The sequence below is a fragment of the Lissotriton vulgaris genome, chromosome 6 (assembly GCF_964263255.1).
Source record: "Lissotriton vulgaris chromosome 6, aLisVul1.2, whole genome shotgun sequence".
In the NCBI taxonomy this organism is placed as follows: domain Eukaryota; kingdom Metazoa; phylum Chordata; class Amphibia; order Caudata; family Salamandridae; genus Lissotriton; species Lissotriton vulgaris.
Genome location: NC_141694.1, coordinates 785,631,695 through 785,649,115, shown reverse-complemented (window position 1 = coordinate 785,649,115; position 17,421 = coordinate 785,631,695). Strand labels below are relative to the sequence as shown.

The following is a 17,421-nucleotide window of genomic DNA, read 5'->3' as shown; positions in this document are numbered from 1 at the left end:
TGGGGTAAGACCGCTCCTATCCCTAGCTCAGAGGCATCAGTTTGCACAACATACCCGTTCACAAACCTCCTGTAATGCCCAGTCAAGCCAAGGAATGCCCTGGCTTGGGTGTGTCTGGATGGTTGGAGCTTCCCAGTCCAGAATTGTCAGCATCTTGGGTTGTAATGGTTGCACTTGGCTTCCACCTACAAGGTGGTCCAAGTATACAACAGTACCCTGTCCTGTCTGGCACTTGGATGCCTTGATAGTTAGGCCTACAGATTGCAGGGCCTATAAAACCTTCCTCAGATGGACCATGTGATCCTGCCAGGGGGAGCGGAAGACAGCAATATCATCAAGATATACTGCATTAAAGTTCTCCAACCCATCAAGGACTTGATTCACCAACCTTTGGAAGGTGGCAGGGGCATTCTTTATACCAAAGGGCATAACAGTGAACTGATAATGCCCATCTGGTGTGGAGGATGCTGTTTTTTCTTTGGCTCCTAGGTCCATGCCAATCTGCCAGTACCCAGCAGTTAAGTCAAAGTTCATCAACCCTGGGTGTAGGTAACACTTTTTGTGATAACTTGACATTGTGTTTCTTTCATGTTTGGAATGTAGAACTATGCTCAGATCTATTCCTTTCTTAATCGCAATGTTCTACCCATCAATTATTCTTGTAGTTGCTTGTAACACCGTATCTGATTTTAAGAGGCACTGTTTCTTCTTTAGCAGTTAAATCCAAAAGTTAGTACAGGTCAGTAATATATGATGAATATAAGTGACATATTCAGGGTATGGAGGGAAGACATGTGGCTGGCCAAGAGGATAAAGCCAGATAAATACAATCAGTTCGGGTCAAGCACCAGACAAAGGGGGAGGTCCAGTTTTGGAACAGAAGATCAAAAAATCTAGGAAGGTTGAGGTAAGAGTTTGGAGGGATACCTGAACACGAGTACAGCAGATTCAGCATAACACTTCTTCACAGTTGTTAGCACGTCAGTCCAATCATGGAATCCCACTCTGCAATCCTGGGCAATAGCTTGCTTAATCTCCACAACGGCCCCCACAACGTAAGGATGCCTGGCCTCCACCTTGGGGGTGCCCAGGAGGGGACGCCTCACAGGGAAAGCCAGGATGGGTTCCACAGCGGTATTCGTACAAGCGCCTTGAGACCCTTGCGGGTGAGTAGTGCGCTATACAAGTATCAATTTACATTTACATTTACATATACATGAGAGCAGTGATGGATGGTAAAAGTGCATTCAAAAGGTTAGATACACAACGGTGATAGCACTGAGACCTGAAACTTTAGTGGCATGGGTGGCCATGATAGATGCCACAGCTCAAAAGCTTGGACAAAGTCTCATTACCATTGTACTTGTTTTGCCACCCCATGGTTTGGGGGGGAGGCAGTGAGGTCCAGTGCTTTTTCAGCACATCATGATATTTATCCTATTATTTGTTGTCTTCATGTATTATTAGCTGTTCAGTGGCATCCAGATTGAGAACCTTGCTTTACATAAGGGAAATATGCTTCTGTGTGAGCCAGTTAAAATTGCTTTTATTGTGAATTTTGCTAAATCCTTTTACAATATAAAATGTATGCATATTATTAGCAGTATGATAAGCATACACAGATTTTAATCACCTAACAAATTAGCATCACCTAACAAATTAAAATTATACTTGAACTTATTTACAATACACTTATATTATTCGATTGAGCTCTGTTCTTACCATAAGATATATATGAGCCTTTTTAATTCGGTATCCTAACTAAATATATATTTTAAAACAGTGCTACACTTACAGCTGCCTTTGCTATGTCACGAGTAAATAGATAAAGGCATTTTCCATGGTCCTTATGCCAACTTGCTTAAATAGTGATTTGTAATACTTTTTCCTTTTATCCAGTGCAGTTGTACAAGTGAAAGGTACAGTTGTTAGTTTGTTTTAGGATTTGTTAGATTAAAAGTGTAAGTCGCTAGCAAAAGGGTTCATGTCAACCTTTTCTTTTTATATGTCTCTCCTGAGAGCAAGTGCAAATTCCCTGTTAATGAACAGTTCTATACTTATACCAATACTTTACTTTTAAATCATTTAATGATGTGGAGCCTTAATCTCTTATCAATAAAATATTCACCCAATCACATGGCTGCTATTGAAGAAACTCTATCATTCAATTCAAGAGCCTTGGAAAAAACTAAATTCTGAAGATGTGTACTTCAGCTTACAAGGGTGGCAGTCCTGTTTCAATTCCTATCTCTTCCACTACAACAATATTATGGGGCATATTTACAAGCCCCTATCGCTACCACGCCGTCACTTTTAAAGACATTGTGGTGGCGATACGGGCTTTGACTTATTTACAAAGCAGTGTTCAGCCACTTGACATTTGCCAGGGAGCATAAGATGGCATAGGGCCTGGTCGCTGAGTACGAAAAGGAGCTGCGGCTGCAGCGGAGATACCCCACATATTTCTGGAGCTCAGAAATGCATGTAGCTGTAAGCGGAGGTGAGCTGTGTTCCTCCCCCCTCCACCTTTATTGCGCTGCGCATTTTGAACAGCATCAGGAGGCCTATAAGCGAGTGAGAGTGAAACCGGAGGGGCCCTTCTGATCTTAAAATGGTGGCCATCTGTCCCCCTTTGCAGCTATATCATTACAATACTGCACTCCTCTGGTGGCAAACGGACACTGGCGCTGGCCCAAGCTGCTCCATTGTACAACAAACAACCCCCTTGAATAGGCATCGAGGAGAAGTCTCCTACTGAAACAGCCTAGGAGACACCTCAAGAAGCTGCGCGATTAACCTTGGGCTCTGTGAATACATAGGGAAAAGATAAAAATGGGGTCCGGCAGAATGAAACACCAGGGGCAGAATCCCTTGCCTGACCCCAGGATGGCTGCCACAGTGGTCCTTTACCACGTTGTGCTACTACTCTTGGACAAAATTGATCGACCAGACATCGAGCATATCCCCCATCCGTCTCACCCATCAGAGCATGGAATCTGTGAACTTGCCACTGACTGTTGAAACCTAGCAGTTTGGCTGATGCCCGGTGGAGCTACCTTGATAGCTATAGAGGAGATGGGCTGTGGACTTCCCCCTCGGCCGTCACCTACCCAGCCGGACTTTGGGCAGACTTTCCTTCGTCTCTCCTCTGTATCTCCCTCCTATCCTTTTACCTTACTCCACTACCCTTCTACGCTCCTCTTATCTCGTCTTTTTGCAACAAATGTAACTTGTAACTGATGTAACTTTATAACATTGTGGAACCTCATGTAAAGCGCTCTGATACTTCCGGGTCTAGCCAGCGCTATATAAAACTCATCAAATAAATTTAAAAAATGCCTTTTGCTATCTGAGCCTTTTGATGTCTGGGCCGTCGAAGCTTGGGTGCCTTCGAGGGCAGATGGCTGTTTTTGTTCTTGCAGCATTATTTCATGGCTTTTGTTTTCTCACATGGACTTCACTTAATGTTTATATCTTCATCCTCTGCAGTTCCTTGCATAATTGCTAAATATATGAGAGCATTTTATTAACCGCTCAATGCAATTTTAAATTTACTGCCTGAAGATGTGACTGACTTTCTTACTACTTTACTACGTCTGCTACTGTTGAGTACAGTTTCATGCTATGCAGATACCATAGTTTGCTGCATATTTTCCTTTGTTGATATTTTTATTTATTTTCATGACATACCATCCTGGTCATTGCTGCGCTATTGGTTCTCCCCTCATATCATCACATTTATTTTGATCCTTTGCATGGGGAGACCTCACAAATCGCAAGGTGGCAAGAAATCTCTTTCTCCTTTTAAATCTGTGAATAATATCCATTTTCAATGGCACACTCTAGTCTCTACCATTACACCTTCCTCAGAATCAGAACTCATGGAGGGTGTTTCGGAACATGGGAGTGAGGGCTTGCCTTCTCCTAAGGCCTCTGGAGCTATCTCAGAGATGTCCACTAATTCTATGTCTTTCGAGCGGCCTAAAAAAGATCTTGATTCTTCCCCTAAATCACCTCCCCTTTGACTCTGGTGGATGTTAAGGAAGAAATTAGAACCCTGAACCCATTTATGGTTGAAACTAATGCCTCCTTGCTACGAACTGAGGAAAAATGGTCCTCCCACGATCAAAGGATCAGTATGCTTGAACAACGTGTGAGCAATATTGAGGATTCTACCCTTGATGTGACTCAAATGGTAAAAAACATTAATCAGCTGAAACGACTGACAGGAAAATAGGAACAGAAGGAACAACCTCAGACTATTTGATGTCACAGAAGGTTTAGAGGGCTCCAACATGATTACTTTCTTGCAAATAGCAATCACTACAAATATGAACTTACCTGATACGCCTTCTTTAACTATCCAACGGACTCATCATCTTGGTCCCAGATCTTCCATCTCTTTAAATTCACGTCCATTATCCTATATCTCCAATTCACAGAGCTTATGCAAGTCCTCTCAGCAGCAAGCAAAGTTGGAAATCTTCAGTGGTCTGGCAATAATGTTTTCTTCGCACAGGATGTTTCCCATGCTACAGCAGCACGATGAAAGCAATTACTGGCCCTATGTCCTCAATTGAGATTCAAAGCTCAGCTCTGAGAGATTCATCATTGGTAGGCTTTTCCAATACTAAAGGCCTTATTTACAGTTTGGTGGATGGGATACTCCATCACAAATGCAGTGGATCGGCTGTCCACTGTATTACAAATGCATTAAAGCCTATGGTACTTGTAATATTTCCGGATGGTAAAGCCACCACGTTTTGACAAAGGGTCCGATCAGCTAAACAAAAAATAAGACCCTAAATCTCCATATGCACACACCAATAGATTATTTTGCTCATGGGCTTCCAAGATGAGCATTACAGAAAAACATCTGTATATCTGGCATTAAATCAGTGTCAACCTACCCCTGGGCATCAGGGTACTTGTCTGCATCACCATTTGAAGGTACCAATTTTGGAAAACTGTTGTTGTAGGTCTAAAATTGTTGTTGCCCAACACTTATTTTTGTAGAAATAAATCCTTTTTGAATATGCAGTAAGGCACAGTCAGCAACTTGCCTAAATAGAACAGCCTGAGTATTCACTTGCTTTTCTCTACCTGTATGATGTATGTTCACAGATTATGGATTGCCTTAAAATGTGATAGTCTTTTAGATGCAAGTATGATCAGAATGTACAGGTGTGGAGCAATCTTAATCTGAATAATAGCAGAATTTCCCTGATTTTACCATGATGGACGCAAAAATGATATATTTTATGAGAGAGCTCAGTTAGTGGTAAGTAGTTTGTAGGGCTGAAAGACCACTGGTATTTACCTTTGTCTGTAGTTCAGTGGGATAATGCACTTCCTGCAGAGATCATTACAAAACTAGGGCCCTTATTTATGAAGGCCTTGCACCGCCGGTCCGTCACTTTTAACATGGGAAAAGTGACACACCGATGGCGCAAGGCTTTCATAAATGAGGCCCTAGAAATTTACAGTTTTAACTCTGTAAATTGGCCTAGCCTTACCGGAGTTGGGTAAAAGTAACATCGGAATAAACGTGAAACTATAGTTAGGTTGTAATTTGCGCAATACATATGGGGTCAGCATTGGTATGATTATTTCACTCTGCAACATTTGATCCCACTTCCTGGACTAGTGTATGAGAAAGTTTTGGTTGGAAAGTTACACAATCTTAAAAATGTTTTTTTATTTTTAGGACTGGGACCGTGTACGAAACGGGGAATTCAGTGATGACTTTAAAGCAAAGTATCCAAAGGAGGTAACGGGTTTTGGGACTATTTATCAAAATTCGAATGCTTGTATACCGTGTCATAATTTCTGCAATAAATGTATACTGCACCTTTCTTTTCACAGGTGAAATTGATCCAGAGAATGCTTTCAGAAACGCCAACGAGGAGACCGTTAGCACAAGATATACTATCAAGTTTGACGGAAAGGGAGCCGACATCTGTAAAAACATACTAAGGGCTTCCACATATCGGTGCTAGATAAAGTAGTTTTAAAAATCTCCCAAAAATCAACTCAAATTGAAAATATATAAATTACTGAGCCATGGTACATGTCACAAGCAGTTTTACAGCTGCATTGCATAACTTTGCATTTTTAAATGATGTCCGTGAATAACATGGGTACTGAACTAAAATCTCTTAATCGTTGATAGCTGATCATTTTCTATTTTGCTTCGATCGATGCATCTTTACATAGATTACATATGGACCTCTACCCTACCACTGGGCATGCAAGACAGCAGGATGACAAGTTCCCTGATTTCTCATGTATTTTGTCCATGCAGTGTGCTGTTGAGCCTTTCAGGCAGCTTCGAAGATTGAATTCTCAATGAGGAGAGACATGGAAGCAAGGAGTGAGCGTAGACGTAACAGCAGCTTGTCAAGACTTCTCATGTTATTGATGAAGCTTGCAGTAGACTAAAAATCGAGGAGTGGTTTAGTGGTTTGAAAGAAAGAGTGTTTAGTTGTTAGGTTTTCAGTTGTGGGCAGAATGTGAGGAGCTGCTGAGCAGGTCCATATCAGGGTACAAGGCTCCAGCCCGCGCTTCATAGGAGCTGGTCACTGTATTACAGTAAGTGCTCATGGGTGCAACGTGTGTTTGCCCATCCTTTTGGGCCCCTGGGGCACTCTGCTATCTTACAAAGGACTGTGAATGCTTGTGCGGCCGCTTCAATAATATAACTTGTATGGGGAGCACATTTTGCGCTGGCAGGATCACATTGGGTCGGTTCCTCATTTGCTTTTGTGCTCTGCTTGATTACAGAAATAAGCGCAGAGGCACAAAAGCTGTAGGGAGGCACACTGAGGCCCAGATGTAGAAACGCTTTGAGCTGGGTTTGAGTTACTTTCTACCACAAACCAGATGTTGTAAGGTGTTTGTGTTCTTTACAATCCAGCGCAAATCTCAATTTGGACTAGATAGTAACCCCAAGTAACGCAAAGTTGTGCAATGTGTTGCCTTGCTTTACTTTACTTTGCTTCAAAGAAGCATTCCTCGGGTGGTGTATGGGCGTTCCCATGCACATACTTATCCATGGGTTTGATGCAAATTACTTTCTACAAAGAATTGTTGACAGGGATTTTCGCTAACATTCAACACCTTCTCAAGGCAAGCACAAGGAGAAATGTTTTCATTGGTCCTCGTGTACTGGATTGTACAGCACAAATACAAATTGGTATTAGCCTTAAGTCAGAGGGGTTCTTTTTTTACTGGAAAGGACCACTTTAAGTGCAAAACTATGCTTCAGACAATGCAAGCAGCCTTGCACTTTGGTGCAGGGGTGTGTACGTTGAATGTATGACGTTACCACGCAAGGCAGTACAACGCGTGCCGTTACATCGCAGGCGTTACAACGACTGCGATGTTACCACGCTATGCCATTACAACACAAGTCTTTACATCGACTTGCGCTAGATGGCGTGCTAACATTAGAAAAGTGTAATTTACTATTCCAACTCCAGTCCACTTAACAGTAGGTAAGGTGTTGGGATAGTAAACTACACTATTTGTAATGTTAGCACGCCATCTATCGCAAGTCGATGTAAAGATGTGCGTTGTAATTGCGTAGCGTGGTAACATCGCAGTCGTTGTAACGACCGCGATGTAACAGCATCACGGTGTGCTGTCTGCGATGTTAACGATGTTTCCCGTGTGCGTTGGTTCATGGCTGCCTAAAGTTCAGCGGTGCAAGGAGAGAGCACAGAGCCAGTACATAGGGGCCCGTTGAGCACTGCATCATCGGCCCATCAAGGAGCTAGCCTGATGATGAAGCATGTTACTTCTAGGGGTGGGTGAGGGCTCTTGCTCTGATAATTAAACTTTCTGTTTAACCTGGCAACAACTAAGGTACACAAATGGTGTTAATCTGTGTCATTTTTAGGAACAGCACGTTGTTGTTTGAGTATTATAAGTCAGGAGTCTGTGCTGGACCTTCATTTCTCCCAGTCCCTCTATTTCTGTTGAAGATATACTCTTCTCAGCCAGTGATGCAGCAGACAACCTTGTCCTTTCAAGGCAATGGTCAAGGATCTGACAAACAATGTGTCCTCTGGCAGGGACATCAGCCCTCTTAGCTTGCCCTTAGCCCGCCCAGTGGAAGGCAGAATCCTGCACTTCTTCCCAGTTTGGGGATCCATCACATCCCGCACATCACATCTGACATGCTTCCACACCATAAAGATATTACAAACAAATTCAAATTGCTCCCGGCCGTCACTCATGCCCTCATCACCAGCAAGTTGGTCTACGGGAATACCCTCTCATATTCCCTCCCAAAGCCCTTTGTGATTCCACAGAGGACTTTAACTTGGTCCTGACAATATTCATGTGCAACCTTCCAAGCATATGCATAGCTATTCACTTCATCGCCTGACCTTGAAGACTGTTTTTCTCGATCCAATTGCATCAGATTGTCGTAGGAGTGAACTATAGGCACTGTCAGTGCAACCGTCTTACACCACTTTTTCCCCATACAAATTAGTGCTGAGGACTCAATCATCCTTCCTACCAAGAGTTGTGACTCCCTTCCATGTTAGGCAATCAGTCACCAGCGTTCTTTGCTCACCCTCACTCCCTCAAAAGAGGAGGAGGGGCTACTTCAGTCACACCCCAACAGGGTTTTAAGTTTTTACATAGTTCTTATTAAGAACCCTCGAGAAGATGATCAACGTTTTTGTTGAGTTCTCTGGAGAAAAGGAAGGCTGTGCAGAAGAGGACCTTGTCCTCTGTATGCACTGGCCAAGAAGGAGCCCTTGGAAGGTCTGACAGCCCAGTCCCCCAAGGCCAAGTCTGTTAGCCCAGCGTTGGCAGGAGGACTGTCTCCTTGACATCTGCCAGGCTATGATATGGGCTTTCGTGCATAGGTTCATAAACCCCTACTGCCTTGACAGCCAATTCTAGCCGAAAGGTCTCTTCACGGACTCTGCAAGACTTTTTGGTCTAAGCTCCTCTACAGACCTTTCAACTTAGTGCTTTTGTATCAATTTTAAGGTGAGGAATCTGCAGTTAGAATGATCCATCATAAGAACAAGTAACTTACCTTTAATGGTGGATATGCTATTTAACCGCAGATTCCCCACTGTCCTCCCACCTCCGCTTTCCAGAGTGGACTTTATTAGTAAAAGAAAAGGTCCTAAATTAGTATTTTGCACACTGTTACCAACAATTGTTCACACTCATTGTCTAAGTGTGCAGAAATGGAAAATAAAAAAAATACATCTGTACGCAGAGGTGATGCATTGATGCCGCTCCACTTTGTTACTTACATTGCGGTATAGAGTCAGTGCAGAGCCGCATGATGCCATCTAGCATTGCACGGAGCACTTCTACAAAGAATCTCTCGCTCTAGGCTGGCACCTGGGGGAAGATTCTATTGTGAGGAATTCCCAGATCTATTTTACTTTGAAGTGCCAACCCAAATGCAGAGGGCTTCCGAATCTTTTCCCCAAAAAATCTGAAGTGCATGAATTGAGATTGAATTTGCCACTACAGCGGGAAATCAAACTAACATGTATTAGTACTCTCTGACTAAATCCTCTCCCTTGGGTATGTCCTATCCTACTTAAAGCCCTTACCATAGATTTGTCACCAAAAGAGTATATCGTAGAGATGGTCTTTCCTAAGTGGCTCTTCATTACACCTCATATCAACAAAGTCTTAATATTTCAATCTTTAAACTTCATTTGTATAAAAACATTCTTCTCTAAACGTTCTTGATAGTCTCAATGATCGTGACTTACATGGTCTTTTTACTAAACAGCTGTAGTATGCCCTTACCTAGCCTCCTAAAAATAGATTAACAGTATGTTGCTGGATTACAACACAGGCTCTTTTTGGCATCAACATGGTAGATTACACTAGTCTTCCCCCAAAGCACCCCCTTCTGAAGACAGGATTCCGTTACAGTAGAGCAAATGAAATGAACAGTTTTCGCCTCTCTGCCTCTACATAATTTTCTGTGATAACCCCTCACAGAATTTAGCAAAAAGCTAAAAGTACACTTTAAACATCTTGCATTTGATAACTCATAATAAATCATTTTTGGTCTCAAACCATGTTTCCTTGTTAATGGCCAGATTACACTCCGCTCTCCTACGCCAGTCTCCCCGACTTCCTCCTGAAGTTTGGCAGACTGATGTCTTGTTTTTCAAACAACCACAACATAAATAGATTGCGGTTCCGTTTTCTCAATACACTCTGAGGATATGAATACGAAACAAATGGGCATGTTTACTGGAGACTGGCAGATCGCGGTGTTATGACAAAATTGGTAACTCAGATCTCTGCCAGTTTCAAAACGCAGGGATGCGACGTATTTACAAGAAAGCTGCGCACCCCAGTGTTTCTGCTGGTGGTAAAAAAAGCTGCCTAGAACCAGTGCAAGTACCCTTTGCCATGTTGCAAAGGTGCCTGCGATGCAGGAAGGATTGTTAATGTGCAGGAAGGGACACCTCCCTCTGCACATAAACAATCTTTACAGGTGATATGCTGTTTCTATGTGTGCTGCAGAATGCAGCACACATGGAAAGAGCAAAATTAGAGGAGAAATTAAACATTTCTCCTCGTATAACCTGCTTAAGACCAGGCATTTATTCCCTGGCGATATTTTTGGTTCTGTCCCATACCTTGTAAATATGAGGAACTGTCAAAAAGCTATGGGTGTTGCGGCGGAATGCCCACTGCAACACCCATTGCACGCACCTTTCATGCTAAGTGCCGCTGGAATAGGGGCATTTTTTACAAGGCGCTGCCTTGAAAATAAGGTGAAGGACTTAATGCCACGGCACCAGATGGCTGTTCTATGTGGCAAGTGAGGTGATGAGTGGGTTCTTGACCTTGACAAAAGTGTGACTACAGGAGAGACCCACCCCGAGCAGACCATGAAGCACCTAGCTAAATGGCTCTAGGTTATCACGAACTATGATGGCAGTTGAGAGGTAGGTCCTCCTTTTTACATCTAAGCCTATCCAACACTTACTAATTGCAGTGTAGGGGGCATAGACACAGCCCTGCAAATGCCTTAGACCCACGGCTTAATAGAGGCAGGAACATGTTGGCATAAGTTTTGTACAGTGACGCATACAGGCCATTATACCCGAGTATGCCGCCGATGATAATCTTTTAACTAATCAGGGATACCACCAAATTAAAGGATACTTTAGTGGTTTATCCCATGTTTTTTAAAATTCATGAACTGGACCTAAATCATTGTCCTGAAGAAGAAATATCTAAGACCTCCCTCAGAAAATCCCCATTCTTCGGTTCAGCCCGTCCTGGTAGTAATATCTCACCAGGGTGGAATGAGGTGGCAAATGATGAAGCATGTCACATTACGTGAGTGAGCCATTGTCGTCCAATTCGTGGAATTGCCTTGAATTTAAGTAAAGAGCAACTAGCAGCACCCAGAGAACTTATTGTGTCTCTGGCAGTAACCTGCTGACCTTCTGAATAAACAAAAAGTATTTTTCTGAGGGTAACACGCCAATTTTTGTGTTTGAAGGACTTAATGCCACCAAAACGTTGGCAAAAGTGTCTTTCTGGTGGCATTTACTCCTGGTACATATGCCCCAATATGTTGAAAGAAATTTTGGGGCAATACAGTAGGTTGTTCAGGGAGACAATATTCTCTGTTTCCGTACTGGAGTTCTTTTCTACATTGAAGCAAAATAAAAAAGAAAACCAGCACGCAAGTTTGAGAGATTTTATTTCCAACGGACATTGAAAAATGTACCATGATGATTTTTTGTAAATTGTAATCGGAGCTGGGCCCACACACAACTATTCTCTTTTATATGATGTATTTTTTCATATTTATTTCCAAATAGGTTTGACTAAACATTATGAATATCTAGATCTGCATTCGTTTATAAATTCAATTTTTCTGCATTAGGTGCCGGTCCATCTTTTTATCATTTTAAATGTTGTGTTATTTTGGACCCAGTTCTTACAGTGCAAGTTGTTCCTCCATTGGCAGTACCTACCTCCTTTTAGACCCCCAACAAATCCAAACACCATGTCAACACTTTCCTCAACAATGTAGAAATGATGATGGATTCATGTAGGGATACACATGTAGGAATCAAATTTGTCTGGGCTGAAATTTGGTGTATGTGTTTATTCATATATTTCCATTGCTACAGAAGGGTCCTGTGTAAGAATAACTGGAAATGTGCTCATTTCAGATTTTATCCTTCCTGTTTATCCTGTCACCATTATGGGCCGGATTATGATTTGCACTGCATTTCTATGATTTCAGGTGTGGTAGAACCTGGGAACCTTTAATTCTGTTCTGAATGAAAACAGGAATTTTCCTTCGGAACAGAATTAAGACCCACCGACAATCAGGTCTAACTAAATTGACATGTTTCTTCCTTAGCAATATTACTACATTGAGAACTTGACCATGGATAAACGTAGCATGATGAGCAAATGATTAAGTGTCATTAAGTGTTGCACTATAATTAAAATAATGTTTTGTACATTAAAGCATAAACTTTAAATTACCAAATTGTAATTGAAATGTACTTTCAGTTCTAATGAAAGGAAGTAGTGATGGCATTTGCTGATTACATAAACAAGATCATTTTCATAGCACTTTAAATGTAAGAAAAGGTTTTGCACTACTCATGCTATTACCTAATCATCATCATCACCATCATCAATACTTACTTAATAGAATACACCAACATTATAAAGGCGACATAAAAAGGTCTTAAGATCCAAATGTGGATCTAAAAATAATATAAGCTGTAGTGCTCATTTGCAGAGTGTGTATCACTTGTGACATCTGTACTCTCCTGCTTAACCACTTGCATGTATGTATGTGCTGGTATTTGTAGAGTGTGATCCCAGCTAATGTTTTTCAAATCGGCAAGATATTGGTTGCCTTTAAAAGTATTGATGCCTCATTCACCACTCAGTCAGTTATTTTTAAAGGGTTCTCCACCACAATAGGTTCACTGGTTTAATAGCATGCTCACTGCTTCTCAACTCTCATGTCAGGTCTTAGTCAAATGAAGGAGGCAACAGGTAATGGCCTTACATAAGAATCATAATACTAGTGAGAGGAAATCTTGACAATGGTTTTGGGCAATATTGCTTTTTAAGGTTCTTCCTGTCAAATAAACGGCAAAAATGGCTGACTTGAAGAGCACAACTGTACCAATACAAAATAACGCACACATGCAGATTACACCCAAGATGTTGCCTACAGTGTCTTGAAGACGTTTTCTTGAGCTGAAGTCCCCGTAATTATCTTCCTGCTAGGAACTTCAAAGATGCCTTTTTCTGTTACAGCGCGTGGCCTAGACATACTTAAAAGCATATTTGTTTCTAAAGTATGTGTGCTCCCAACTTGACCTTTGCAGTGAGCATGCTGTATTCAGTAAAACAACTCTTCTGCAGTAATCAAACTGCAAGCATCTATTTCCAAAGTCTTTTATCAAATAGGCCTTCCTTGCAATGGCAACTTGCTTAACCACACCAAAGGATGCAGAACCTCAGTCTCTTAGTGTCCTGATCCATTATGCTTCCTTTCTTTTCCGAGCTGAAGCCACCGGCCTTCCGAAGCCACCAGCTGGTGAGTGCATATTTCTGCTTCACTAGGCCCAAATGTTTTGTACCTTAACTTTAAATTTGGAAATACTACAATTATGCTATATTTCGAAGTGAATAGTGCTGCATTGATAACTCTTCTCAACTGTAGCTTCCAAATTGTAGACTGATGCCATCCTTTCGATGGAATGGAAAAACTTAAGATACGATCCACAATCTATTCCATAATGTCTAGCTCGTCTGTGTCATTACAGCGATTGATCCATATGCCAGTCTGTCTTCCCCTACCCTAAGAGTAAGGTTTCACCCAAACAGCTCAGTTGGCTGCCTCTGAAAAATAATTATTTAACGTGCAATGTTTCCACATACCGCTCAATAACTGCTCTCTCCAATTCTGGTGTATCAGTAATTTTCTGTGTGGTGGCTTATATCTTTGAGTGTCATTTTATTCCTAACTATAGAACTGCAATCTCAAGCAGATAGCTTGCAAACAACAAGATCAATTTTAGGTATTCTGTCATGTCCATTAATAAAATAAGCATTTGACTACATGAAGTTTCACAATACACTGATGTGTATCCTCCCAGAGCCCATCAATGAAAATCTCCTTTATTTGTCTGGTCCAGGCTTTATCATGACTTTGGTCCACTTCCATTGCTGTGGATATACCCTATAAAGATCTCCATCCCAACCTGACGTTTATCTTGCTTTACTTGTGTTCCACCGCAAATCCAATTAGAGTTCTGCGTATGCATTTTCATATAAGAAAAAAACTCATTATCCTGAACTGCGCTCAGTTTACCATGTATCATTTCGGACCCCCTCCACATCAAGGGTATTCCTTTTTAATCCTACTCCCGTCTGAGGTATGTCTTCATTTTATCATCTGTTGACTGCATTGGAATGCAGAAACAAGTTGGGCCAGATTCATAAAAGTAATATGAGATAAAATCCTAAATTTACAACTTTTGGTATTCACAAAAGCCATTTAAGTAGTAGTAAAGATAAGATTCCTAACTTTACTACTAAACAGACAAAATCCACACTTTACAAGTATTGGTATTCACAAAAGGCATTTAGTAGTAGTAAAGTTAGGATTTCTAACTTTACTACTGCTAAACTGATAAAAATCCTAACTTTACGACTTTCGGTATTCACAAAAGGCATTTAGTAGTAGTAAAGTTAGGAATCTCAACTTTACTACTACTAAATGCATTCTGTATTCAAGGTCCATCTTCTGCATTAGTAATTCCTAAATTAAGTTTTAATATTTGCATCCTACATTTCTGGTGGTTCTCTACCACATTTATCATGAACAATCTGGCACAAATTTCTCTTAGCAACCTTCACCTCTTGATAGAGCCACGACTTTGTCATTTCTTGGTAAATGTTTTCAAGGCAAACCTGGTTTTTAACTTATTCTCTTTGTGGCCATTTAGGGAATTTTCTCTTTGTTAATGAAACTCCTTGATTTATGTTCATTTACCACATTAAATATCTTAAACCTTAATAATACACTTTCATTTATATTTCACAGAGACTGACTATATGCACTGTTAAGGGTTGTCAGCTCTTGGGCCTGTGTTCCCTCAAGCTACTTCTGAAGACTTCAGCAGCTAGTCTTTCTGTGTAGTGTTTATTAGTGGAAACTTCTCATTACAAAATTTCAAATAGGACTATAAACCTAGTTGCTGCCTTCTGTCCAAGAGGTGCAGTTGCTTGGGTAGAGAACCTATGTGATGCTGTCTAGTCATCCCGATCTAGTAACCCAACACCTTTAGTTGCACTTTCTGTCCTTAACTTCTAAATTGTAAAATATAATTTTGTTAATTAGTTCTACTGGGGATGTAATTATGCTCATCGAAAATAGGAATCAGTTTTTCTGTTTCCCTAGGATTACGAATAGTGTAAGCCTACATATCTTGCAGAGCTTAGCCCAATATAGAGGATTATTTGCTATTATTTCACGAAACACAGGTCAGCAAGGTAAGTTGCTGCGGTGTGTTGCGAGAATGAGATAAAGCTGAACAGCACCATATGTAACAAAGATATTGTGCTGTTCAGCCATCTCCCAGTATTAGTGCCCTTGTAGATGCCAAGCGCCAACGCAGGCAACCTTGCACCATGGTGCTAGGGTGTCTGCGTTACAGGTAGGACTGTTATTGTGCTGGAAGGGATATATTAAAGCACAAAAACAATTCCTAGATGCAAATTTCCTCTTTCTATGTGTGATGCAGAATGTATTACGCATGGAAAGAGGAAGCAACGAGGGAAAAAAAAAGATATTTTCTTTACTCCTCTCTGTGGTAGGAGCTGGTTGCCTTCACTAGTGACTAAGCAGAAGAAGGAACCCTTGAGGTGACATGTAATCTGTTGCATATGTCTCCTTAAAGTCTTCTTCATTCTCAATTTAGTACTCAAAGAAAACATTTCACTACAAAAGTGTGACACTTTGTAAATGTAATCTAAAAGACAAATGATCAATAGGTACATTTTCTTTTCAAGTGTTGGCAGCTGATGGTGACCTTAAACACTAATACCCTCACTCTGAGTAGGGTGATAAATGTCAACTCAGATGCAAACCGTGTTTGCTCCCCATTTCACATTCTAGGATGTAGTTTCACACAGACCCATGATATTTCCCTGTGTGCCATTTGCAGCAGAAGAAGGGAAATATTCTGTTCCCTAACTGAAAACGGAGGTTATTCTATAATTGTGGTAACATAATTTCCCTCGGTGGTTTCCCTTACCTGAATTAGTTGCCCACTTGGAATTTAGGCTTAAGGAACGTATATATCAAATCAACATTGTTAACTTTTTGACTGTCAGACTTCATTTTTGAGTTAATGCCTTGATGTCAAAATATTTAATATGTTCAATGATTAAATCTTTGTAAATGGATAACACCTTATAAATGGAAAAAGTAAATGCTAACATTAAAGTGTCTTGTATAAATTACCTCTTGTATTGCCTCGAAAAATGTATACAATATATATTTAAAAAGGGCTCCATTATGTTTTATGTAAGTACCTTTCCAACTGTACTTTGCAGCATTTGCACAAATAAAGTTTTACTTTGAATTATTACGTTACCAATTTATTTGAAAAATCTCAGAGGAAATGTTAACTTGCTTACTAGTGCTCTGTGACTGTCTGAGGCTTGTATATGAAAACAGTTAACATTTTAGTATAACACCTGCAGGAAAATAAGGGGCATATTTACAAGACCCTATATCCACAGGAACGTCACCTTTAGTGACCGTGTTACCGCTCGCAAAGTTCAGGAAATAGCTTACAGTTGCACCGCCGTGTATTTAACCGAGCGTGATTGTGCTCCAAATAATGGGACACCAGAGGGGCATTCTCAGTTTGGCACCGAATCCGACTTTTATGTTGCCCATGCCTTGTTTTAATCTTTTGGGTCGTTTGACCTACATAAATCAGGTCACATGGGCATCAAATCGCATATACAACGTTCGGTGTATTGCAGTTTGAGAAGTCTCGTAAATCATGGTTAATGTTTCCATGGGTGAACTGTTTGGTGTTCATACTAGTTCCACACATAAAGACAACCACCACATTTATAGTGTCCGACCAACTTGTTTTGGCCCCACAAAGAAATTGGGGCTCTCTGTCCGAGGTAATGCATCTCTGACCAAATGGTCTCAGAGATTTTTTCCTCTTTTGTAAGAAAATAGGGGCTGTTCCTGCGTGATTCTGGTAGATCCAACCGAAGGCCAATGTTTTCTAATGATACCAGAGATTTGGTTACTCCTGGTTCCAAAAGTTGTCACACACAGAATCCGATTAGAGTGCTTTTTAGTTTTGGGTATTAACAAAAATTCCAGAT

General features: G+C 41.0%; 1 protein-coding gene across 1 annotated transcript in view; it reads left to right on the top strand.

The window, feature by feature from the left end:
* EIF2AK2 (eukaryotic translation initiation factor 2 alpha kinase 2) overlaps nucleotides 1-6,020 on the top strand; it is a 515,830-nt gene extending 509,810 nt beyond the window's left edge. Inside the window, exons 15-16 of the mRNA XM_086925273.1 lie at nucleotides 5,708-5,770; nucleotides 5,866-6,020. Of these exons, the coding sequence (XP_086781399.1) occupies nucleotides 5,708-5,770; nucleotides 5,866-5,976 (174 nt within the window). The 3' untranslated portion in view covers nucleotides 5,977-6,020. The remainder of the gene's footprint in view (nucleotides 1-5,707; nucleotides 5,771-5,865) is intronic.
* Nucleotides 6,021-17,421: the final 11,401 nt, after the last annotated feature.